This window comes from Peromyscus maniculatus, chromosome 1 (genome assembly GCF_049852395.1).
Source record: "Peromyscus maniculatus bairdii isolate BWxNUB_F1_BW_parent chromosome 1, HU_Pman_BW_mat_3.1, whole genome shotgun sequence".
NCBI lineage: Eukaryota > Metazoa > Chordata > Mammalia > Rodentia > Cricetidae > Peromyscus > Peromyscus maniculatus.
In genome coordinates this window covers 189,123,910-189,148,205 of record NC_134852.1, presented here as the reverse complement: position 1 = coordinate 189,148,205, position 24,296 = coordinate 189,123,910, and the positions used below count along the sequence as shown (strand labels likewise).

The window sequence follows — 24,296 nt, the reverse complement described above, 5'->3', positions numbered from 1 at the left end:
ACCTAAACAAATAAAATAATTATATTTTATTTTGTGTGAACATGTAATGGGAATGCGTGAACATGTACACATATACACGAAGGATGGCAACTCAGTCTTTCCCTTCCACCATGTGGATCCTAGGATCAGCCGTTATTTGCTCATCCAGACACTGGTTTTCTTTTCATTCATTCAAGACAGGGTGTCTATGTAGCCCTGGCACTCACTCTGTAGACCAGGCTGGACTTGAACTCAGATCTACCTGCCTCTGCTTCCCTAGTGCTGGGGTTAAAGGTATGCACCATCACCACCTGGTTGTAGACACTGGTTCTTAAACTTCTCAAATTACCCTCAGCCACTCCCCACTCCCAGACAAGGTTTCTCTGTGTAACAACAGCCATGGATGGCTGTCCTGGCACTCGCTTTGCAGATCAGGATGGCCTAGAACTGGGTTCTGGGTTGTGGCCTGGAGTAGTTATTACTATTACGTGTCTTCTCCATTTAGTCACTCACAGCTGTGATTCCCATAACACAGATGGCAGGGAGCCCCCAGAGTGGTATGCCAGCATACCATTCCGCTTGTCCCTGCCTCCTGAGTGCTGGTATTAGAGGTATGTGCCACCATACGTGACTCAAATCACAACTATTTCTAGTCTCTTGCAGATGAATACTTTTTTTTTTTTTTTTTTTTTTGGTTTTTTTTGAGACAGGGTTTCTCTGTGTAGCTTTGCGCCTTTCCTGGAACTCGCTTTGGAGACCAGGCTGGCCTCGAACTCACAGAGATCCGCCTGCCTCTGCCTCCCGAGTGCTACTTTTTTCTTTTTTAAAGATTTATTTATTATGTATACAATATTCTGCCTGCATGTATCCCTGCACGCCGGAAGAGGACGCCAGATCTCATTACAGATGGTTGTGAGCCACCATGTGGTTGCTGGGAATTGAACTCAGGACCTTTGGATGAACAAGCAGTGCTCTTAACCTCTGAGCCATCTCTCCAGCCCGCAGATGAATACTTTTATAAAAGAAAATTAAAATTTGAATTAAAAATTTTTTTTTGCTAGTGTTGGGTGGGTTTGCTTATTGCTTGGTAAGTGCTCTACCACCAAGTGACATCCTCATTTTTTTCCCCTCTTCCACTGGGTGGAACAAAGAGCATGAGGACTAAGCCCATTAGCAGAGCACACTTGTTAGACTGCTCTGTGGTATGCTGGCACACCACTCTGGGGGCTCCCTGCCATCTGTGTTATGGGAATCGCAGCTGTGAGTGCCTAAGTGGAGAAGACATGTAATAGTAATAACTGCTCCAGGCCACAACCCAGTAAGCCAAGAAACACAGGTGTGTGTGTGTGTGTGTGTGTGTGTATGTGTATGTGTATGGACTTAGGAGACAGTGAAAGGCAGTATTCTCGGTCTACAAGTTCTGTTGACCAGGGGTCACTGCACGCTGTCACTGTAGTCTTCTAACTGGACAGGACAGGAGGTAAAGGCACAGTCAAGAGAACTAATTGTTAAGAGCTTTGGGAAATTTATTTGCATGTTTTCTTGCCTCAACCTGCAAACAATTGGATCACATCATACGTGGGCATGCACTCAGGAAACAGCAAGCAAACACTTCAATATCATCTTAAGTGAAGCAGGAAGATAAAGCAGTTTAAACAGACTTCCAAGTGAGACTTCGGGGTACTTGTACCATCACTCTCTTCTTATGGAACGCTGAGGACTGGTTACACATAGATCATTAGCATATGGAAATATAAAATACACTACTTTTTTTTCTTTTAGAGAAAAAAATATGACTAGCTTGGAAACGTATCAAGAATGTTTTTATGACATAGAAAACAAAAATATATTCTCTTTATAATTAAGTTAAGCAGACTGATTTTCATGAATGAATTTTTAGGATGACCAACATCATATTGGATGGTATAAAATGTCCAAACACATCCAAACATTCAACATTTTACATTTATGCACAACCCCGACACTATCAGACTCAAAACCACTGTTTTCCTGCGATTATGATTTACTGTAATCTCAATGAATTTCTCAAGGACCACTCAACACATTTATACTACTCCAGTAATTACCATGCTACCCAGAAAACAAGTCAACAGTTTATTAAGGATTAAGTGAGGGCATGGAATGTGATACAAGTAAGACACTCAGATGAGCAGAAGAGCACCACACACACAAAAATTAAATTTCACTTCAAAAAAAAAAATCACAAGGCAAAAGAAAAAGCAATTCCATCATTATAAAGTAAGATATTACATGCAAAGCACTAAGCCACACCCCAAACTCCCAGCTCCCAATAGACACTGCCATGCTAGCGCATTAACCACAGTGGAAAACAACATGAGTAGCCGTGGGTTAGAGGAGGCACCACAGCTCAGGACTAGACCATGATTTTACAGGAGAAACAGTTCCAGATCCACGCATAGAGCAATGTAGGCCAAACTTTGAGAAGTACGTAATTATAAACCCCATTAGTTAATTTCATTATCATGTAACTATAAAACTCAGAAGCTTACAGAACCTGAAACTTTTACAAAATTTGGCATATTCCTTTTATGTCCCAAGAAATGATTTTAGGATCACATTTATAATTAATAGAGGGCTGTATAAAAGCACTTCCAGGTCAGGATTTGACCTCTTAAATCTTGACCACAATTTACATCATAGGAACAACTCCAGAAATACATTTCTCTTAACTCATAGGACAATAAATTTGACTTTCAAGCAACTATATGTACAAGTTTCTCTAAAGGACCAGTTAATTAAGAGACAAATGCAAGAAATAAATGCAAAACCAAGATAAGGTGTTACAGAGAGCGAGGAAGATGTCCTCATTTACAAAGACTTAGGTGGGTAAAAGTCTCTCCTTGATTTCTGAGTGTACTGCAGGAAGGTAGGCCTCTGTGTAAGATGATGAGCACAGGCTTACATCAGAGAACAGTCTGGAGTGGCCTTTCATGGAAAGCAGTTTCTTCCACAGCCGCCACTCTGAACAGAAGCCTGTGACAGCACATTTCCAACTGGGCAGAATGCCTTGACAGGAGCAGGACGCACTGGGCTTGCCCATTCTAGAGGCTACCCACAGATGGATACAGCCACATTTATGGTTCTGGGTTGTGTTTATTCATGAGAAATAGACTTAGCTATAAATATAACCATAAGATCAAGAAAAACTTAAAACAAAAAGTCCCCACTCCCACTTGCTACTCCTTTTTAGATTGAAGATAATAAGAATTGACAAGTTGTCGAGGCTTGCCTCTCCCAAGTCTGGAACTTAACTTCTACTCACATTCCATGATCAGAGCACTAAGTGTTCAGAAGCCAGGGCGTGAGCCTCTTGAAAACTTGGGGGAGCTTGCTCTCATGCCCAGAACATCAGAGCGCTCTCTGAAGGAAGAACCAGAGTTTGAGGCCATTGAAGAAGCTTCCTTAGCCACCATCCCCACCACTTCACACCAGAGCTCTCTGGAATGTGTGCCTTGCAGATACAAAGGCATCACAAATTAAATTCCCAGAGAATTCATAAAATTCTTAAATGAGAAAATATCTCTTGTATGAGAGAGAGATGCTTCCATCAGCAAATTAAACTTGATAAATCAGTGTCTCCCCACTAGGTCTCCACCAGCAACCGAGCAGCCTCTGGAATCAAATGTAGCAATCACTCAGGCGATGACAGATGAAACACAGATGAGCAACACATATGAAAATACTCTGTAAACCGCGGCAGCTCTAGAACAGTTTATAGTACAAAGCAATGTAAATAAATATCGGGCTAGTACAAAAGCTCTTATTTACATTTTACAAATGAAATTGTATTCAGTGTAAATGCTGTGTTTTAAAGAACACAGTACTGATTAGTAAAATGAGTTCTGTTGAGGGCATTACCATTTTTGTTAGAATCGATACACAACGTATAAAAGATTCAAGTTAACTGTTTATAATTTAGTACAGATAAACCCAGTTGAACCTGGAATGGCATCTGTTAAAGTGCTGAAAAACAGGAAATACTTAGAAACACTGTACATTATTAAAGCTTTATCAAGTCAGAATGTTAAGCTTCTTTCACATTTTTATCATTTTTGCCACAGGCCTATAGTCAGGATGCATTTTTTTCCAGCCAAGAAGTGAAACTTAAGAGGCCACAGCTGCTTCGGGACGCCAGGTTTGGAGGAACCGGTTTCAGCCGTCGACCACACCTTCAGGCCTCACAATCTGGTAAGTAATTAAATATTCCGGATAAGCCTGGAAAAGAAAGATTCGTTCAAGTGTTGGTGTGTTTTAATTTATTGCATGTTAAGGTGTCTTTGTATAAGCATTCCAAGCCTTGAGGAGTTCTGCAGACCAGAACTACCGGGGGATATTTCTCTATTCCCACCGTGACCCTAACTCTTTCTTCTCATCAGTAGGCAGGTCGAGGGTGAGTATTAAGTACATGTTTGTCTGTTGTCAGTAACTGAGGGAAATCTGCCACCAACCCTGACTTAGAATGCTGCTGCTCTAGAGCAGCTTTTCATTAAGTCTTTGTCACTGATGACAGGAAGGAATTAAACACCACTGCTGTATTTTACAGAAAAAAAAAAAAAAAAAAAAAAAGAAAAAAAAAAAGGGAAAAGGATCCAGTAATGATTGACAAATTCTAAATAGGTTAGATAGATTTATCAATGGTTCTTTTCTGATTTTAAAAACCTATGCCAAACATTTTATTTGTAAATTTCCAAGCCTGAAATTATTCCCCACCACCGAAATCCAGTTAAGGCAACATGCCCTGTCCATGTAAGAGCCACATCCTGTTGAAGACCCACCAATAAAAGGTAGGTACCTGTTCTCCTCTGTAAATCACGTACTCAGCTAAGGCCAGGCCGTTGACGCTGGGTCGGCCAGTGACCGAGTGGTGGCCGGGAGGAGAGTGTGCCATCTTCATTGCACTGAACTGCAGGAAAGACTTTCCCAGGGTCACTCGGCAGAAGAGCAGCTGCCTGAAACATGAAAAGGAAATTTCACCCTGAAAACAAATTGAACACACAAACCCAGAACAGTGAAGTTTTATTGTGTTCCAACAACAGCTTAGGGGAAGTCAGAGAACATTGCTTATTACTAATAAGCACAGCCATAGAAGACAAGTTAAACTTGAGCATTCAATGTACAGAATTTCAAGTTCTGTAGCCCCCTAAACACTACAGATTTGTGACCCAAAACAGAAATAGTGGTAATTCATACCTACCCAGAAGGAACTTCCTAATATAAGACATAAGCCTAAACTTAGGGGGCAGTAAGAAAAAACAAGCTGGGCCTAGTGAATACTAGCATTCAGGAGGCCGAGGCAGGAGGTTTGAGGCCAGCCTGTGCTACATAGTGAGTTCCAAGACAGCCTGGGATAGAGTGAGACTTGACTCACCACACAAGCATGCACACAAGTGTATGCATGAGAGAGGGAGAGAAGGAGGGAAGGAGAGAGGGAGGGGAGGAATGAGAGAGGAGGGAGGGAGAGGGTATGAGACAGAGAGGAAGAGCAGGAGAGGGGCAAAGGAAGGGAGAATAGGAGAGTGGGGTGAGGAGGAAGAGAGGGAGGCAGACAAGAAACAGACAGACGGAAACCAGGAAAGTGAGACTCCCTGTGTGTGGGTAAGGGGCGGGGAGAGGAGGCATTAATTCTTATTTTTTTGTTTTTTCAAGACAATAACCTTATCTGTCCTACGCACTCTATAGAACAGGCTAGCCTTGAACTCACAGAGCTCTGCCTGTCTCTGTTTCCCAGGGCAGGGACTAAATGTGGTGCCAAGACCGAAGGTCTGCTCTAGCATACTTCTGGATCACCTAGGAACTTGGTGGAAAATCCAGTGCTATAGTCTCATCCCAGCCCTACGAAATACCAGCAATGCAAGAGGTGGGGCCTAGAAGTCTGCATGCTTGTTTGGTGTTTATCGGGATTTTTATATTATATATGGGTATTTATCTCATGTGTGTGTGTGCCTGCTCAAGGTGGCCAGAAGAGGGTGTCAGATCTCCTGGAATTGGGAGTTACAGATGCTGTGAGCCACCACGTGGGCAAAAGGAACTAAAACCTTGGTCTTCTGCAAGAGCAAGTTCTCTTTCCTGCTGTGCCTTTTTCTTTAGACTCAGTAGTCTGCATTTTAATAAACCTTTGAGGTAATTCTGACATATCCCAAGGCTTGAAAAGTATTGCTCAGGCCTGAAAAATCAGGGCCCTAACTGGAATAAATCTTAGTAACTAATGTTACTTGACCTCTCAACTGGCCTACAAAGATTTTATAAATTAGGGCCAAGTTACTTGAATGATTTAAACAACTGAGAAAAGGCAATTAACTAAAAGGGAAGTGCAGAGTAGTCATTTGATAATTACTTTCTAAAGAGAATTAAAGCATTTTAATTACCTCTCTTATGGATGTAATGTTAGAAACTGAGGATTAGGATATTATAATGAAAAAGAAACTCCTACAGGAATTACCATAAAATGAGTAACTAGACAACTAGCTGCATTGTGTGTTTATGTGTGCATATGGTGATAGGCACTAAACCCAAAACCTCACACCTATCAGGCAAGAGGTAGTAATACCTTGTTATATTTCCAGACCCCAATAACAGGATTTCTGGGATCTCCAGGTCTGTAATAGTCAAAGGCTTTAATAATTTCTCTTTGGTGCTCAATGTTACCGTCTATTCAGCAGTTGTGGGTTTGTTTGTTTGTTTTTCCCCCTTTTTCTTTTACTCACACAGATTCACCTGTCTCTGCCTCCAGTTTGGGGATTAAGGGCGTGTCCCACCATGTCTGGCGATTTTTTCCTGCTTGAGATAGGGTTTAGCTGTTTGCCTAGGTAGCCTTGAACTCCTACACTTCCCATCTCATCTGTCAACATAGCTGGGCAGTAGGTGTGCACCACCTTGCTGGCTCTCTTCAGTGTTCTTTATGAAGTACCAAGTACTCAAATGGGAAATTGAATTAAACAGGTTAAGTGCTTAGAATCATGCTGGCCCATTCAGATCCTTCAGCAAATATTGGCTATTATTTTAACTTATGAGGAGACAAAGTTTAATCTGGATCCCTCACATATGATATGTGATCCCTCAGATATGCCTTGCCCTCCAAGTTTTTCAAATATGTAATCAGTTTTCATCTAATTATAACCAAAACAAGTAATAAGAAACAATCTCTCACCTGTGGCAAATGTAACAAGATCTGTCTTTGTGAATTGGACATCCAGTGCCACCTCCAATTCCATACACATACTGATTGCTTTTGGAAGAGTTTTCAGCAAAATAAATCCCAGCTCCAAACATGCCACCTATGTATGCATGTCTTTCATCAAAGCCCTTATGGATAATTGCATTCACAAAAGGAGACCCTAAAATACAAACAAACGGGCAACAACAACTTAGAAACCAAACAAAAGCTTCTGGGAAGTTGACTTTCCTGAGGATTAAACCCAGGGCTTTGTGCATGCCTGTCAAGCACTGAGCCACACACCCAGCTCTGGCTGTCTTGGAACTCACTATGCAGACCAGACTAGCCTTGAACTCAGAGATTCACCTGCTTCTGATTCCAAGTGCTGGTTAAAGGTGCTTGTCACCACACCTGGCCCCAGATGTTATTCTTGAACATGAGCCACTACTGGAACACTGTGTCAGCTGGCTTGCCACTTTTTAGGTTTGTTGTCTAAGACACGGTTTCTCTGTGTAACAGCTCTGGTTGTCCTGGGACTCACTCTATAGACCAGGCTGGTCTTGAACTCAGAAGTCCACCAACCTCTGCCTCCTGCGTGCTGGGATTAAAGATCCCCCCCCCCCCCGGGGGGGGGCAACCTGGTGCCATTTTCAAATTTTAAAAAACACTTTATTTTTAATTATGTGTATGTCTGTGTGTGTATGTGCACATAAGTGCAGGTGTGTGCAAGTCAGAGGTGGTGTATTCTCTGAAGCTGGAGTTACAGGTGGTTTGAAGCACCCAGTGAGTGGGTGCTGGGAACCTAACTCCATTCTTCTGCAACAGCAGTATGTACTCTTTACTGCTAAGTCACCTCTCCAGACCCTGGCTTGCTAGTTTTAGAGTTAAGAATTCCTAACATTGTTAATAATTCTAATAATTCCAATAGGTGGTTGTTCAGATGCCAAAGCACAGATTCACCAGAAAACAAAACACAAACAGACCAAGATTATTTGAAATATCAATGTAAAACTTATCAAATTCCAGAGTCAAACCAGTGTCACAGTTCATTTCAAATGGCAAGGCTAACTGCAATCAGGTCTGCAACCATGGCCGTTCTCTGTGCATTTTTACAGCTGGTCAGCAGTCCCCAAGCAGCCTGTCAGCTCTTAGTCTGTTCTGTGGGCCTCTTCTGTGCTTCCACTTCTCTTTCATCACCTGCTATAGAAGATTCCACTGCTCCTCCTTCCTCTCCTTGCTAAGAGAGGCTTCGCCAAAATCACACTGAATATGAGAACCAGGGTAGGGCATGTATGTGCTGTGATGAGAACTAAACCAACACAGCTAAGTGCTTCGTCGAAACCAGCAGTCTGTTCACCAAGGGAAAGGAAATATCCTGAATTCTCCCTCACAGAAATATAGAAATAGAACCATATTTGAATTAACCCAAAAAACAAAACCAACCAACAAACCAACCCACCATGTATTTAGTCTAAAACACAAAAAAGCAAGAAACAACAATAACAACACATTGAACACCGGTCTAGGTGGCACATGCCTGTAAGCTCAGCACTTGGAAGATGGAGACAGAAGTATCAGAAGTTTAAGGTCATCCTCCACTACACAGTGATCACAGCTCTGGCTATGAGAGATGCTATTCAAAACAAGACAACCAATTCATTATAACACCGAGTTAATAAGAAAGAATTGTGCCTGTACCATGAGATTATTGTGATGACTCTTTTATGACTTTAGAATGAGCATAAACAGCTAAATACTGTATAAGAATCTGTTCAGTTATAACTATTCTAATAGGGGATTGTCAAACTTAACACTTTTATCAATCTTCATAGTTTCTGAAGCGCCTATGGGTAAGATGCCCAAAGGCTTTGATAAACAATGTGGAAATCTATATTTAGCTCCGCTATAAACTTGAAAAGACAAACACCTGCCAACTCAGGAAATAAACACTATATTTTAAGCATGACAAATAATGCTTTCAGTTCCACAAGCATTGGCAGTAACCTTTACAGGCCCAAAGACAATGGGTATTTAAGTACAGAAGGAAGTTAAATGTGGTTTTGACATTAAACACAGAACAGGAGCACCAGGTGTGCTGGCACATCCTTTAATCCCAGTACTTCAGAGGTAGGGGCAAAGGCTGGTGGATTTATGTGAGTTTTAGGCTAACCTGGGCTGGCAGTGAGAACTTGTCTCAAAACAAAACAAAACAAAAACAGAATAGGATGCATTCATTCTGCAAAATGATTTTCATGTCTTTATCCAATCAACTAGACGCAACTTTTCAGAGTGACCTAAACAACAAACCCCCGTAAAGAAAAAAAGGAGTGAGTAGTCAGCATTCTTTTTTCTATTTGAGAAAGGGCGTCTCTGTGTTAACAGTCCTGGCTGTGCTGGATTTGTAGACCAGGCTGGCCTTGAACTCTCTGAGATCCACTTGCTTCTGACTTCCAAGTGCTAGGATTAAAGGTGTGTGCCACCACTGACAGGCCAGCATTCTTATTTCTGCTTTTTCCTATCATGGGAATTCACCAAAAATACATTCATTCATTCATTCAGTGTGTGCGGGTGTCTGCCTGCACAAGTGTGCCACCACACACTTCAGAACTTACTTCTCTCCATCAGATTTTGGGGACTGAAATCCAGTCCAAGGCTTATGTGACAAGGCTTTTACCTAATGAGCCATCTTGCTGGCCCTGAATGGGGTAATCTTAATTTATAAAAATGTTCATTATAAGGTACATCATCACAAAAGAAATTGAAAATATGGACAAAGATGTAAAAGTCAGAGAAACATTATCTTTATTAAGAGCACATAAGTTGCTGGGCAGTGGTGACCCATTGACTTTAATCCCAGCCTGGTCTACAGAGTGAATTTTGGAACAGCCAGGGCTACACAGAGAAACCCTGACTCCAAAAATAAAAAGCCACCAATGACAAGGAGGACAATGATGGTGTGCGGTCTCACAGGGAGGGCAGGGTGAGAACTTACCGTGAAACAACATCCTTTCATTTGCATGGTTGTGGTTTTCTTCAGAAACTTCTTTTCTCCGGTGTGTGTATCTTTCCCACAATTTCTTGTTACAAACCTTCTGAATCTTTAAAAACCAGGGAAATTAAATAATTCTTTTTATCTTACCAAAAAATACCACATAACTGAAAGAGAATTCCTGTGGGCTGTCCTCAGACCTCCATATGTTTGTGGTTGTACACATGCAGAGTGTGTCTGTGTAAGCTTACACGCATGTAAACAATTTTTTTTTCAAGGAGAAAAAGACTACACATGACCAGGAAGGGGCCAAGAATACTTGAAAGCTGCATGAAATACTTCAATCTTAAAATTACTTAAAACAGGAAGTATTACTTAAATAAAAATCCTCACTAAGTCATTACTGAAATACCTCAGACATGCTAAATTTTGTAGAGAAGAAGAGCACAGTACCCTGCTCTTCTGACTTCTCAGACTCAAAATTCCATAAACATGACTTGAAACAGCCACCCACCCTCTTTCCTGTTACTCCTTTCCCTCCTGTTCCTACTGGAGTATGTTTATGAGCACTGAGTGCTACAACCCCTGTGGGTCCTAGAGGACACAGCAGAGCTGCAGTTTTAGTACTGGCTCAAAAAAAAAAAAAAAAAAAAAAAATTGGTAACAGATGTAATCAAGGACCCTTATTTATGTATAAAATGGAACAAAAATAAAGCTATTTTAGCACGTGCGTGCGCGCACACATACACAAACTAATAAATATTGTACTGAAATACCTTTAAGGAGGAGGAAAGAGCATCAATAGCTTCTCTCCTGTTTCATGCTTCACAAACCTCCTTTGTACTCCCCTTGCCTGAATGATCTGACTGTGGCAGATGCATTCAAGCAAACTAAGTAAGCTTTAGTGTTGACTAGCCTAAAGGATGCATCCACTTCAGGATTACTGTTCAGTAAGTTTATTTTTATTTATTCACTTTGTTTTCAAGAACAGAACTCGCTCTGTAGATCAGGCAGGCCTTAAACTCAGAGATCCACCTGACTCTGCCTCCCAAGTGCTGTCATTAAAAAGCGTGCACCACCATGTCTAACCTAAAAATAAATGAATCTTTAAAAAAAAAAAAAAAAAAAAAAAAGAAGCTGTGCACGGTGGCCCACACCTCTAATCTTAGCACCAGCACTAGGGAGGCCAGGGCAGGAGATTCCAATTCCAAACTAGCCTGCCTGGGTAGAGAGTGCGACCCTGTCTGAAAAGACAAAATGTGAACAGAGCTTTTGAGAATTTTCAGTTCTGGAGGGCAGTGTTCCCCTTCAGTAGTCCCTGAAGGCATGTCAAAGAGCCCCGTGCTGGACAGATCATTATGTTCTTATGGAAACTTTATTCTCACTCATTGTTACCTTGAGAATGTTGTATCTGTTGAAGATGCCTCCTGCATGACCTCCATCTCTGTGTTCTCGGACAGTACTCTGCATCTGACGGAAAAATCATTTAAAATATATACATTAGTTTTTGTCGTTTCTGACTTGGGGAACATGGGTTTGATTCATTTGATTCCAATTTTTGAGAATTCAAGATAGGTTTTAGTATTTTTCTTGAAAGGACATAAATTCTATAAACTCATGAGTACTATCCTGTTTTCTTCTTTCGAGACTGGCTTTCTCTGTGTAGTTTTGACTGTCCTGGAACTTGCTCTATAGACCAGGTTGGCCTTGAACTCAGAGATACACTTGCCTCTGCCTTTTGAGAGCTGGGATTACCATGAGTACTATCTTCTAGAGAGGACTATTAAGCACCCTGAAAACATATTCATTGGTGAAAAGTTACATAATGTAAACTAAAATAAAAGAGAATACAAAATTGTCTTCAGTTCTAGGGGACCCAACACGCTCACACAGACATACATGCAGGCAAAACACCAATGCAACATAAAAATAAATTTTAAAAAAAGGAGGGGGGAGAAATGCATTATAAACACTTCCAAATTTTCCAGGTGGTGAAAAGAGGCAGAAAGCACATCCAAACAGATCTGGAAATATCAAGAAGCCAGGGACTGAGTCAACAGTGAGTGCTTAGATCCATACTATCCATCTTCTTAAGCATGATGAACATACCTCTTCCTCCACAGACTGAAATTCTTTATCATCAGGAGACAGATCAATGAGAATTGTTCCACTACCAGAGTTGTTTAGAGTTAAATATGGATTAAGACCTATGAAATGAAATTTAGAAGTAAAAAATTGCCAATAAAACAGCACCAACCCAAAACAATCACAATTTATCTGACACTATCAATTCCCCCAAATCCTAATTTCATAATAATTTAGATTTATAGAAATGCAGACAGGTACACAGTTCACCCAACTTCCCCCAGGCTTATATAGTACTTTATGTAAACATACTACAATTGTCAGAACTTACTACCTACCTAACACAGGCTTCGTTTGGACTGCACTAGTTTTTCCTATCAGTGTCCTCTTTCTCTTAACAGGATCAAAACCATGATAGCACATTATATTCTGACTACTAGTGAGTAAGTGTGTGTGTGGGTGCATGTGCCTATGTACACAAAGGACAGAAGCCAGTAGCACATCCCTCAGAACTGAGTTAGAGGCAACTGCTCAGCTTGTTATTGCTATGTCGGTTCTGAGATCTCAACTCTGGTTCTCATAATTGGGCAGCAAGTCCTCTTAACCACCAAGCCTTTTCTGCAGCTTTCTCTCTGCACACTAATTTTTTATGACCTTTTATTTTGTATGTTTGTCTGCATGTATGTATGTACACCATGTGAATGCCTTCAGAGGCCAGAAGAGGCCCCTGGAGCTGGAATTAGAGAGCTGCATGTGAGTCTTCTGTAAAATCAGTACACCACTCTTTCCCGGTGAGTCATCTCTCCAACCTCTCAAGTAACTACTGTTTAACCTGACAGATTAAGTGGTTTTAGAGGCTATTTATGAAAATCCCCTTCCCCTTTTCTTTTATTGCTAATGAGTTCATAAACATACTTTCTTCTTCAAATTACTTCCTTTAGTAAACATTCAGTCTTTTATTCTAATAAAGTTATCCTTTCATTTTCTGTAACTATGAGTAAGAATTATGGAGACTCTCGAACAGCCTCAGGCAATTAAAAACCATCCTATAAGTTCATAAAATTTGCTACCTGACTACTAATAAAAATGAATAGATTCTTTACTTCTATAATTAATTTGTCATGCTTTCTATTTTTATTGAGACAACGTGTATGTGTCTGGGTGTTTTTCCTTCATGTGTCATGCTTGGTGTCTGTAGAGGAAGTGTTTGGTCTCTTGAACTGGATGGAGTTACATATACAGTCAGCTGTGAGCCTCTATGCAGTACTGGAACTGCACACAGGTCCTCTGGAGGGGCAGCCAGTGCTGAGTCAGCTTTCTAGTCCCTTGTTAGGCTTTTTAAATGTTAGCAGTCAAGAAACATGTTTTTTATGTATTAACTGTCAAACAAATTCTTTAATGGAGTTTCAAACAAAAACTTTTTTTAAAATGGTTTATTTATTTTTTATTTTATGTGCATTGGTTTTGCCTGCATGTGTGTGTGTGTGAGGGTGTTGGATCCCCTAGAACTGGAGTTATAGACAGTTGCGAGCTGCCGTGTGGGTGCTGGGGATTGAACCCAGGTCTTATGGAGGAGTAGAGTCAGTGCTCTTTCTTTCCTTTTGTTTTTTCTTTTTAAAGATTTATTTATTTATTATGTATACAGCATGTATGACTGCAGGCCAGAAGAGGGCACCAGATCTCATTACAGATGGTTGTGAGCCACCATGTGGTTGCTGGGAATTGAACTCAGGACCTTTGGAAGAACAAGCAGTGCTCTTAACCTCTGAGCCATCTCTCCAGCCCTCAAACAAAAACTTTTAATTTATTTGTCATATCTGCAATATAGTTTTCATCTTTTAAAATCTACAAAATTGCACAAGTTCTGCTGTTTTCTCTAGCAGAGGTGAATCTGTCATTGCTAGGGCTAGTGCACAGAGGAGCCTGTGGAGGTAAGAGCTTGAGATATGGTCTAAGAAACAAACACCACAGAAGACTGCAGAGACTTAATGATGTCTGTAGGAAGTATGGGGCCCATATGGAGACTATTCTACAGAATACTATGATGGCTAGGCACAGTTGCACACCCTTGTAGTCCCAGCATGCAGGGAGGTAAGGTTAAGAGGATTACTGAGTTTGGGCCCAGCCTAGTGAAATTCTGCCTCAGAAAAGCAAATAAAACAACACAAAACAAAACCAAAATCCCCATGAAAGTCAATAATCAAACCTCCCCAAACCCAAAAAGCACCCTTCCTCCAAAAAGACTAGGACAAAGCCTTGAATTACTGACCTGTAACTCAGTACTGAAAGGTAAGAAAAGGCTGTCAGTCACCAAGAGCAGACTGTCAAAGGACCTGTTTTGCCAATCAGATGTGAACAGACTCCTGGCTTCAAATGAATACCAACAGATGGCAACTTGACCAAGAGCAGAGACTCTTGACACTAGACATGCTTCCCCTTCACGAACAAAGAACGCTCCACCCAACTGCAGTGGACGTGTCAGAGTGACGACAGGTCCTAAGTAGCACTGAGGTCCTTCTCTTCGGTACCTGGAGACAGTAATCTACTTCTAGCACCGATTTCCGAGCCTTTGCAGGCAGTGCTAACATCAGGATGGATCTACCTGCATTGTTTCCACTCCACTCCTTCCTGAAACTGTGTGCTATTATAATTGCTGTCACACAGGATACCCCGGTGTCCTGTCACAGCTGCCACCACACAGGAAAGACTGTTAGCTTAGCAGTCCTGATGGCGGGTCATCTTCTTTGTTGAAAGGTTTTTGTTTGAGATGGGGTCTATTTAGTCCTGAAACCTGTTATCTAGATTAGGCTGGCCTCAAATGCAGAGATCCTCCTGCCTCTGTCTCCTCTAAGTGCTGGGACTAAGGGCAAGAGGGAGCTGTGGGTTTTCCTTTCATTTTACATTTCAAAATTTTGTCATTATACTAGGCACAGCCCAGAGTGACCTCATATTTCAAATTCCGCGCCCTAGTTAAAAGGATTTCTTAGTGTCACCTCAACTTTGAGTGATCTTTGTTTTTTTTCTTCAAGAAGTGGATCCTGGATCCACCTGTGCTGGAGAGATGGTTTGGTGGTCAAGAGCACTGGCCACTCACTCTCCCAGGACTTGGTTTGCAGAACCCACATGGCAGCGGTTAACAACTGTATATACTGTTGTCCAGGGTATCTGACACCCTCTTCTGGCTTCCTGCAGTACTGAATGCAGGTGATCCTCATACATACACAGGAAATACAATTATCGAATCCCATCCTGGCCAGCACATATTTCCCCCCTCTGAACAGCCTATTCGTTTTTGTAAGTAGAAATTTTTATTTAATCCTAGTTGTATAGCTTTTATTTTTACAATGTTTTAAAATTTTATTCTTTTGATTGGCAAGCCAAAGGACAGGTTCCATTCTAGCCCCTCACCCTACTACCTTCTGTCCCTCCCCTTACCTGTTTCTCCTGTTCCCAAATAGTCTCCCTTTCTGTGTGCCGCTCCCCCCCCCCCCCCCCCCCCGTTTTTCAAGACAGCATTTTTCTATGTAGCCCTGGCTGTCCTGGAACTCACTCTGTAGACCATGCTGGCCTCGAACTCAGAGATCCACCAGACTCTCCCTCAAGTGCTGGGATTAAAGGTGTGTGCCACCACCTCCTAGCTCCCTTTCTGTTTTTATAACACATACACTCCTATCCTCTCTCGTTCCTCTCCCTCCTCATCAATCCCTTTCTACTTCCATGTCATACATGTACAAATTTAAATGTGGTTCCACATGAGACAAAACAAATGGTATTTATCCAAGTCTGGGGTCTTTAGGGAGAGTTAGTTTATTGCAAATGTCATAATTTTGTCCACTGCAGCTGAATAGAACTGTGTATATCACATTTGTTTATACATTCATCTGTTAACTGACATCTAAGCTGGTTCCATGTCCTAGTTCTTATGAATTGTGTAGTTATAAACATGGACATGCAACTATGTCTGTGGTATGCTGGTTTGAAGTCTTTTAAATATATTTGGGGTGGGGGGCGCTGGAGAGATGGCTCAGAGGTTAAGAGCACTGGCTGTTCTTCCAAAGGTCCTGAGTTCAATTCCCAGCAACCACATGGTGGTGCCCTCTTCTGGTGTACAGGCAAACTTGCAGAAAGAACACTGTTTATATTATAAATAAAATAAATCTTAAAAAAAATATACATACACACACACACACACATATATATACCCAGGGGTGGTAATACTGAATCATTACTACCACAGTGGCTGTACTAGCTTATATTCCTGTCAGTGGTGTGTGAGCATCAGGGTCAATCACCATTTCAGTTGAATGCTAAAGTGAAAAGTGTGGTCCTGACTCTCAAAATAATTAATTCACATTTTGACCTCGCTCTGACACACAAATGCTAACATCTGTGGAGTGAATGCAATCTGTATTTTCCTCAGCTAAAACATTATGAAAATTCTTCTTTTTTAACGATTTTTATTTTATGTGCAATGGAGTTTTCCCTGCATGTATACCTGTGTGAGGGTGTCAGATAATCTGGAACTGGAGTTACAGACAGTTGTGAGCTGCCATATAGATGCTGAGAATTGAACCCAGGTCCTCTAGAAGAGCAGTTAGTGCTCTTAACTGCTGAGCCATCTCTCCAGCCCCCAAAACATTTATGTATCTTACCAACGGTCTAATACCTAATCATTATCTAGCATCTTAACGTAAGAAAGAGACACCCATGATCCAGATCTTTTAAAATTATAACACTTTAGAGCTAGAGTAACTTCACTAATTATACCTTCCCATTTTCTAGGAGTTAACATAATCCTAAACCCTGTTAGTGTCCTCCCTACTAAAAAGAGTCTGTCACAGACTTCTAAAGTGTTACACTGAGGCTACCTTTATATAAACAGATAAACTGTTAACCAGTTATCAAAATGAAATACCTTGTTGTCCAGAGATCAGTCTTTCAACCCCTTTAATTAGCTTGTGTCGATGTCCATAAGCATTGATTCCAATCTCTTTCAGCTCCTTGTGCCCCATCTCAACTAGCACATCCAAGGTGATCTTATAAAGGAGAATGAAATTATTCAGAATGCTTGCTCATTTGGTAGACACTCATGTATTTATATTCTCATAATACTCACTTTTATTTCACATTTCTTATGAAGATATATTTTACATATATAAATGTTTTAGCTGTATGTTTGTGCATGCATTTCCCTTGGCAGCCACAAGAGGGCATCACCCTCCCTCCTCACTGGAGTTAGTTGTTAGGAATCAAACCCCAGCCATCTCGACTGCTCCATTTCTTATTATTTTTAATAACTTCAATAAAAAAAAAAACAAAAACCCAACACAACACAACCCAAAACCAACAAATCATCCGTTAAATTCAAAAAGTTGGAGTCATAAATGTCCTTTTACATTTCATCTTTCCACTCTACTCTCACCCCTGCTCTGTACCTAAGCCTTCACAGAGTGCCCTGCATGGTTCCTCCAGGATGTGGATGATGCTGAGTGGTACCTCTGCATCACTGTTCAAACTTTTACCTAAAATAAATCATTCCTGCTTCATGAACCTGAAGTCATCAATCCTGTTTCATTTATATAATGTCTACCAAGCCACCCCTAGTAAATCCAGCTAACAGTAATCTTTTCCTTCTTTAAATTTATTAAAATCTTTACCAGACTGACTTTTCCTGTCTCTGCTCCACCTCCAAAACTAGACTGCAGGTCACTGCAGGTTCAAGTCTACAGTAATTGTAATTTCTGAACAATAACAACAGCAATAATAACTGTGCATACAGGGTCTAGAGAGACAGCTTGTTGGTTAAGAGACGGCTTGTTAATCTTTCAGAGGACTGGGGTTTGGTTCCCAGTACATACATGGTGGCTTTCAATCATCATCCGTAACTCCAGTTCCAGGAGATCGGACATCCTCGTCTGACCTCCATGGGCACTGGGCATGCATGTGGTGTACATACAAGCACGCAAAACACTCACACACATTAAGTAAATCTTAAAAAGGATAGGTACATATATCCTGATGGAATACTTTAAACTGGGGCTACTCAGAAAAGCTGAAATGTATGACTGGCACATTCCAATTCCTGTCCATTGTAGGTAATAGAATGTCAGGCTTCAAGCAGGTAGTGATAAAATAACAGAACTGAAGAAACAGCTTGAAGATAACTTAATTCAAGGACTGAATCAGGGAACCATGTTCTCAAGGAGGATGTTCTATTACTACATATCAGTCAATTTTAGATAAAAGGAACTAAATGAGACTCCAAAGTTAAGCCAAATCAGGTAGTGAGCGATTTCCAGTCTCCTAACACTCTCAGAGCTGCAGCAGACAGAATATGAGCACACGGTACACTCATCATGTAGGAGACCCAGGGTTCAGTGCCCAGCACTAAATACAACAGACACCCTATAAAAACATTTCCCAATAGCTTATAAGGTTTAAGCAATTTCAAGCATTTTCCAGACTTTCTTGAATTTATATGAAACACTAAACCAAACAATACAATTCATTTACTCACCTGTTCTCGTTCAAATATATCCATTAAGTGCTCCAGCCCAAGATTCCTTATGAACTGAGTTATACTAAAATCTACACCTGGATCTGTGAGGAAAAAGTCCAGAACAAAATTTCACATCAGAATACTGTACAACACTGTACAAAATACAAAAGCTCTGTTGTGCTACTATATATGTAAAGAACGTATCAAAGAAGCAAATACTAACAGCCACTTATGCTATACCAAAAACTAACAAGAATTCCATAAACTTTTTTTGAGGCAGGGTCTCACTATATAGTCTTGGCTAGCCCGCAACACCCTATGAAGACCAGGCTGGCCTCAAACTCAGAGTGTCTGGGTGAGTGCCATCACGCTCAGCTTAAATAGTTAAACAGTGAGCCTTCTCAAGTTTAAACATTTCCCACTTTACTTTCATTTAAATTTTACTTTTAGTCTTATCTTAAAAAAAAAAAATCAGCCTTCTTTCAGGTTCCTTTACAACAACATTTATGAAAAAGAGTTTTATGGTGTTGTGTAGAGTAAGAAGGATCTGACTGGTAAAAACTGACATCAGAAGAATGGGTCAGGGCTGGGGAGATGGCTTAGTGGGCAGAGGCACCTACTGTGCAAATCTGGAAACCTGAGTTCAATCCCTGGAACCCACTTAAAGGGGAAGGAAAGGACCTACTTTTCAAAGTTGTCCTCCGATCTCTACACACATACCATGGCATGAATTTGCACACACACACACACACCAGCAAACAATAAATAAATAAATAAACAATAGGTCAGCAGTACCACGCTCACTATCTTTTGACTTGAATGGAGTTTCTACAGGAATTCCATTTCCATTATGAAAACAAGAAAATAAATGTGAATACTCTCAGCCTATATTAATTTATTTTATCGAGTTGTATTTAAGATGGAAAGGACAATTTCCTACCACTCTACACGACAAACATGGAGCTCTAGTTATTTTTACAGGATTTCTCACCTTCCTTTCTTTCCAAACTGGCAGCACCTTCGGTTGTACTTGAATTAACCACTGAGGACAGTTCAGAAAAACTCCCAGATAAGTTGTCAAGACTGCTGGCCGCAGAAAGGCTCAAGGGGCTGGATGGACCTGAAGACAGGGCATCCGCGGTGGCTGCCGGGCTTCTCCCACCATTGAGCACTTGAGGTTTATAGCACGAAGGCAGAGCAGAGGGAGGCATGGCTGCAGTCAAGAGAGCGCTGACGTCATCGGCCTAGGACACAGTTCAAGGAGATGAAACCTGTCAGAAACAAGCTCTACAATTCTTCTATGCCTAGTAAGATGCAATAAAAATAGGACAAACCTAGCAAATTCACACTGGGTCTGTTATCATATGACACTGAGAAATATTAGAAAATTTTAAGAGTGAAATATACAGGCTGATACCCAGCTAGATAAATTGTCACTAAATATAAAACATAATTCAGAACACCCTTTCCAGGTCACATTTAATTAAACAAACAAACAAAAACTGCTAAATGTTGCAAACTACAATGAACAAAATGCTAATTTTAACACCATGACTGAAAGGCACTGAAATTAATTACAGAACTACTGATCGATAAAGAACTTTCAACCCTATTCGGGGCTATATCCGCTTCACTAATGACATACAACTATTTACCACACTCAAACAGTAAACTAAGTACTGGGCTGGAGAGATGGCCCAGCGGGAAGGCAGCTGCCAGTAAGCCTCATGACCCGAGTTTGATCCCTGGTACCCACATGGTGTAACGAGAGAACGGCTCCCACAAATTATCCTTTGACTTCTTTCTACAGGTATACTAAAGCACATCTGAACCTCTTCTCCCCAATAAACTGTGGTTGATATACTGTGTACCTTAATAAAGTTATCTGAGAGATCAGAGAGAGAGAACAAGCCACAGCCAACCTCACCTCGCCAACTCAGCTGATCTTGTTTCCTCAGACTGAAAGCCTCTGAGTCCTCACCCGAATGGATCTCAGTTGAACTGCTGCTAAAAAGCCTCTAGTTCCTGGTCCTCACACCTTATATACCTTTCTGCTTCCTGCCATCACTTTCTGGGATTAAAGGCATATATACCTTTCTCTACCCAGCCATCACTTCCTTCCTAGCACTGGGATTAAAGGTGTGTGCCACCATACCTGGCTCTGTTCCCAGTGTGGCCTTGAACTCACAGAGATCCTGCCTCCCAGTGATAGGATTAAAGGCGGGTGTGCCACCACTGCCTGGCCTCTGTGTCTATCTAGTGGCTGTTCTGCTCTCTGACCCCCAGATAAGTATATTAGGGTGCACAATATATAAACAGCAACAAACAATTACAAAATAATATATAAAAAGATGCTAAGTAATCATCAATAGGGATGCTTTCTTGGTTAGTCATTTGTATGTCCACACCCTTACCTTTCTTTTTCTCTTCAATTTGTGCATCTCTTGACCTTATAGTTTGTACATAGTATTTATCTATAAAAAAGACCATTTATTGGTACATTTTGGTACCTGAAACTATCTAAAGGCTTTCAATATTATTACTATGCTTAATTCCACTAACCAGATATATTTTATACCTTATAGATGATGCTTTTAAACTTTACAGGCTAGGCAACTAGCAAGATTGCAGCTTTAAGGGCTGGAGCCATTTGACTCCAAAGCTCATGCATGCTTTCACTCTATGAGAAACCATCTTTGAAATTTTATTTTGTGGGTACGTGTGTAATTTGTGTGTGCATGAGTCTATAAATCTGTGCACGTGGAAGTTAGGAGTCTGGGGTATTGGTTCTCACTTTTGACCATGTTTGAGATGGTCTGTCTCATCACCACTGTGGTGCCAGGCTAGCTGGCCCTGGGGTTTCTAGCCAACTCCTCTCTCACATAGACTCCTACTATGTATCCAGATCTTATGTAGGTTGTTGTGGGGATTCAAACTCAGATGCTCCCATATATGCAACAAGTGCTTTTCTCAGTTAGTTATCCATCTCCCCAGGCCTTATGCATTCTCTAGAGGCACTAATTATATCTGGTGAATCAATGTCTGGGAGGAATGAACTCTAAATGCTTACTTCTTAATCAGCTTGGAACCAAAGAGACATTTCTAAGAAGTCTTTGTGCAAATACGGTTAGGTTAATTAGCCTGCTTGGGAACATCTCTTTAAACCTGTATATAGTCAAACGAAATCAGTTTCTGGCTCAATCGGTTGGAACAATCTCTCTCCACAGAAGACACTATCCTTCCCATTTCAAAATGTTTCTTACAGGTGTGGTGGCACATGCCTGTAATCCCAGCACACTCAGGAGGCAGGCAAGAGGTTGGTGCAAAGGGCTGGAGATGGCTCAGGAGCTTAAGAACACTTACTCAAAAAAATATAAAACAAAAACAATTGCTTTTCTTCCAGAGGACTCAGATTCGGTTTCCAGGCACTCACATCAAGTGGTTTACAACCTCCTGTGACTCTAGTTCCAGAAGTTCTGACATTCTTTGGCCCCTGCTGGCACCAGCATACAAGTGGTGCACATAAACACATACAGACACACATACATATGCATAAAATAATCTTAAACATCCAAAAACTCTAGGCCAGTCAGGACTACATAATAGATCCTGAAGATCTGGGGGTGGGGAAGGATGACCAAAACCTTCCTTCCTTCTACTTTACTGCTCTGGTCAGTGACCTCCGTGGCAAAGGCATGGAAGTACTCCTATTCCAGTGACTGACACAGATTTGGGAGCTAAAAAGGAGGCTCCTACATGAGCAGCCATGGAAAGAAAAGGAAAAACCCAGTTTATTTTATAAACCTTAAAAAACAGTAAGCATTAATTTTGTTTATTTGTGTGTAGTATGTGCCAGGGTGTATGTGTGCCAGGGTGCACATGTGGAGGTCACAGGACAACTTGTGGGAGGGTCTTGGAGTCCACTCAGGCTGTTAGGTCTGACAACAGTGCCTTTTCCAGCTGAGCCATCTAGCCGGCTCCCACACAGACAGCTCTTGTAGGTAAACAGTAACAGGAGGAAAAAGCAGTGAGGAAGGACCAAGAATCTCTGCTAGTAGCAGGCTTTGCAACTACACCTTGGGGTAATTACCTAACTGGGTAAGCTGGTACAATCTTCAGTCCATAGTATCATGCACTGTAACAGCATTTACAGAGGACCTGGGCCTGTTTTGTCTCTCAACTGTTCTTTCCCCTATATCAAAAGTACTTAGTGTACAATAACTGACTAATAGCATATCTACTTCACAACACCAAAGGATTCCTAAATTTTGAGCTAAAACCATATTCACTACGCAGACATCTTACGCATGCCACGTGAACTTTCTGAGTTTTCAAAGAGCCCATCACTTACTGAAACTAAATCTAAAGGTGTTTGTCCTTCTTGATTTTTAAGAGTAGGATCAGCTCCATGGGCCAACAATAAAGCACAAAGCTGTGTCCGTCCCTTTTGGGCTGCTTCATGTAACGGTGTGAAAGCCCATTTGTCCGTGGCATTGACACACGCATTGTACTTTATCAGTAAAGCTGCTACGTCTACATGCTGGAAAAGAAAATATTCCTGTTACAGTTGGAAATGTTTTATGGTACTTCACTTCTTAAGAAACTGGTTCTGAACTGGATATGGAAGTGCATGCCTTTGATCCCAGAGGCAGAGGCAGGCAGGTCTCTGTGAGTTCGAGGCTGGCCTGGACTGCACAGTGAGTTCCAGGACAGCCAGGGATATGTAGAGAGGCCATGTCTCAAAACAAAACAAAACCTGGCTCTGTACCTACCTTCTTATTTTCAAACTTATTCTGGAAATGAAAAGTAAAGCTACTTCTTCTCAGCATTGTAACTTAGGGGTAGCTGCTTAAGAATTACAGTTCAGAATCTGACATAGAAAAAATAAACTAATAACTTCAATGATTTCTAACTAATTCATGTATTATAACTGGTGAATATAAATTTACAAACTAGCAGCCTTCCTCAGTTATTCAAACTAGACCACTGACAATGGCCAATTTTATGCTAACCAGAATCTTCAGGGTTGCTGGAAGTCTGTAACAATGTATCTGAATCTCTAAAGATTCCTATGAAACCTGTGGATTTTCTGGACACACACACAAATTAGTATTTCATCAAAACCAAGAGACAGGTGCCAAAGATATTACAACAAATGATAACTATATTGCATGACACACAGCATGCTTATAGCAGATTAAGAACTACAACTTATTTTGTTCTTTGTGAAACAAGTCACATCAAATTCCATGTAAACTGTGATACTGACAGCCACTTTGAAAAATCACATAGATTTTTTAAAGGTAACACGGAAGAACTCACCCCATATGATGCTGCATTATGTAAAGGAATGAGTCCTCCTTTGTCTTGGGCATTCACATCAGCTCCATGTTGCAACAAATACTCCGCAACTTCCAAATTATTGTAACCAGCTAATTCAGGAAAGAAGTAACATTACTTTCACTAACAAATGTAGAAAAATTACATATTACTATATAGCCATATATTTTTAAATAGATATTACTAAATTTTATATAAGTTTGAAATTA

The 24,296-nt window shown here is 40.9% G+C and overlaps 1 protein-coding gene across 4 annotated transcripts in view; it reads right to left on the bottom strand.

Annotated features, from left to right (window-relative positions):
- Positions 1 to 2,080: 2,080 nt before the first annotated feature.
- Positions 2,081 to 24,296, bottom strand: part of Tnks2 (tankyrase 2) — a 68,206-nt gene continuing 45,990 nt past the window's right edge. For 2 of the 4 annotated variants that reach the window (XM_042285342.2, XM_076562819.1), the window contains 11 exons: positions 24,070 to 24,179; positions 23,099 to 23,287; positions 19,739 to 19,991; positions 18,766 to 18,848; positions 17,164 to 17,284; positions 12,273 to 12,370; positions 11,559 to 11,633; positions 10,167 to 10,272; positions 7,169 to 7,355; positions 4,814 to 4,970; positions 2,081 to 4,236 (listed from right to left, as the gene is read on the bottom strand). In XM_042285342.2, the coding sequence (XP_042141276.2) occupies positions 4,174 to 4,236; positions 4,814 to 4,970; positions 7,169 to 7,355; positions 10,167 to 10,272; positions 11,559 to 11,633; positions 12,273 to 12,370; positions 17,164 to 17,284; positions 18,766 to 18,848; positions 19,739 to 19,991; positions 23,099 to 23,287; positions 24,070 to 24,179 (1,442 nt within the window). In that variant the 3' untranslated portion in view covers positions 2,081 to 4,173. The remainder of the gene's footprint in view (positions 4,237 to 4,813; positions 4,971 to 7,168; positions 7,356 to 10,166; positions 10,273 to 11,558; positions 11,634 to 12,272; positions 12,371 to 17,163; positions 17,285 to 18,765; positions 18,849 to 19,738; positions 19,992 to 23,098; positions 23,288 to 24,069; positions 24,180 to 24,296) is intronic. The other 2 variants (XM_076562829.1, XM_076562824.1) reach the window with 1 other exon arrangement.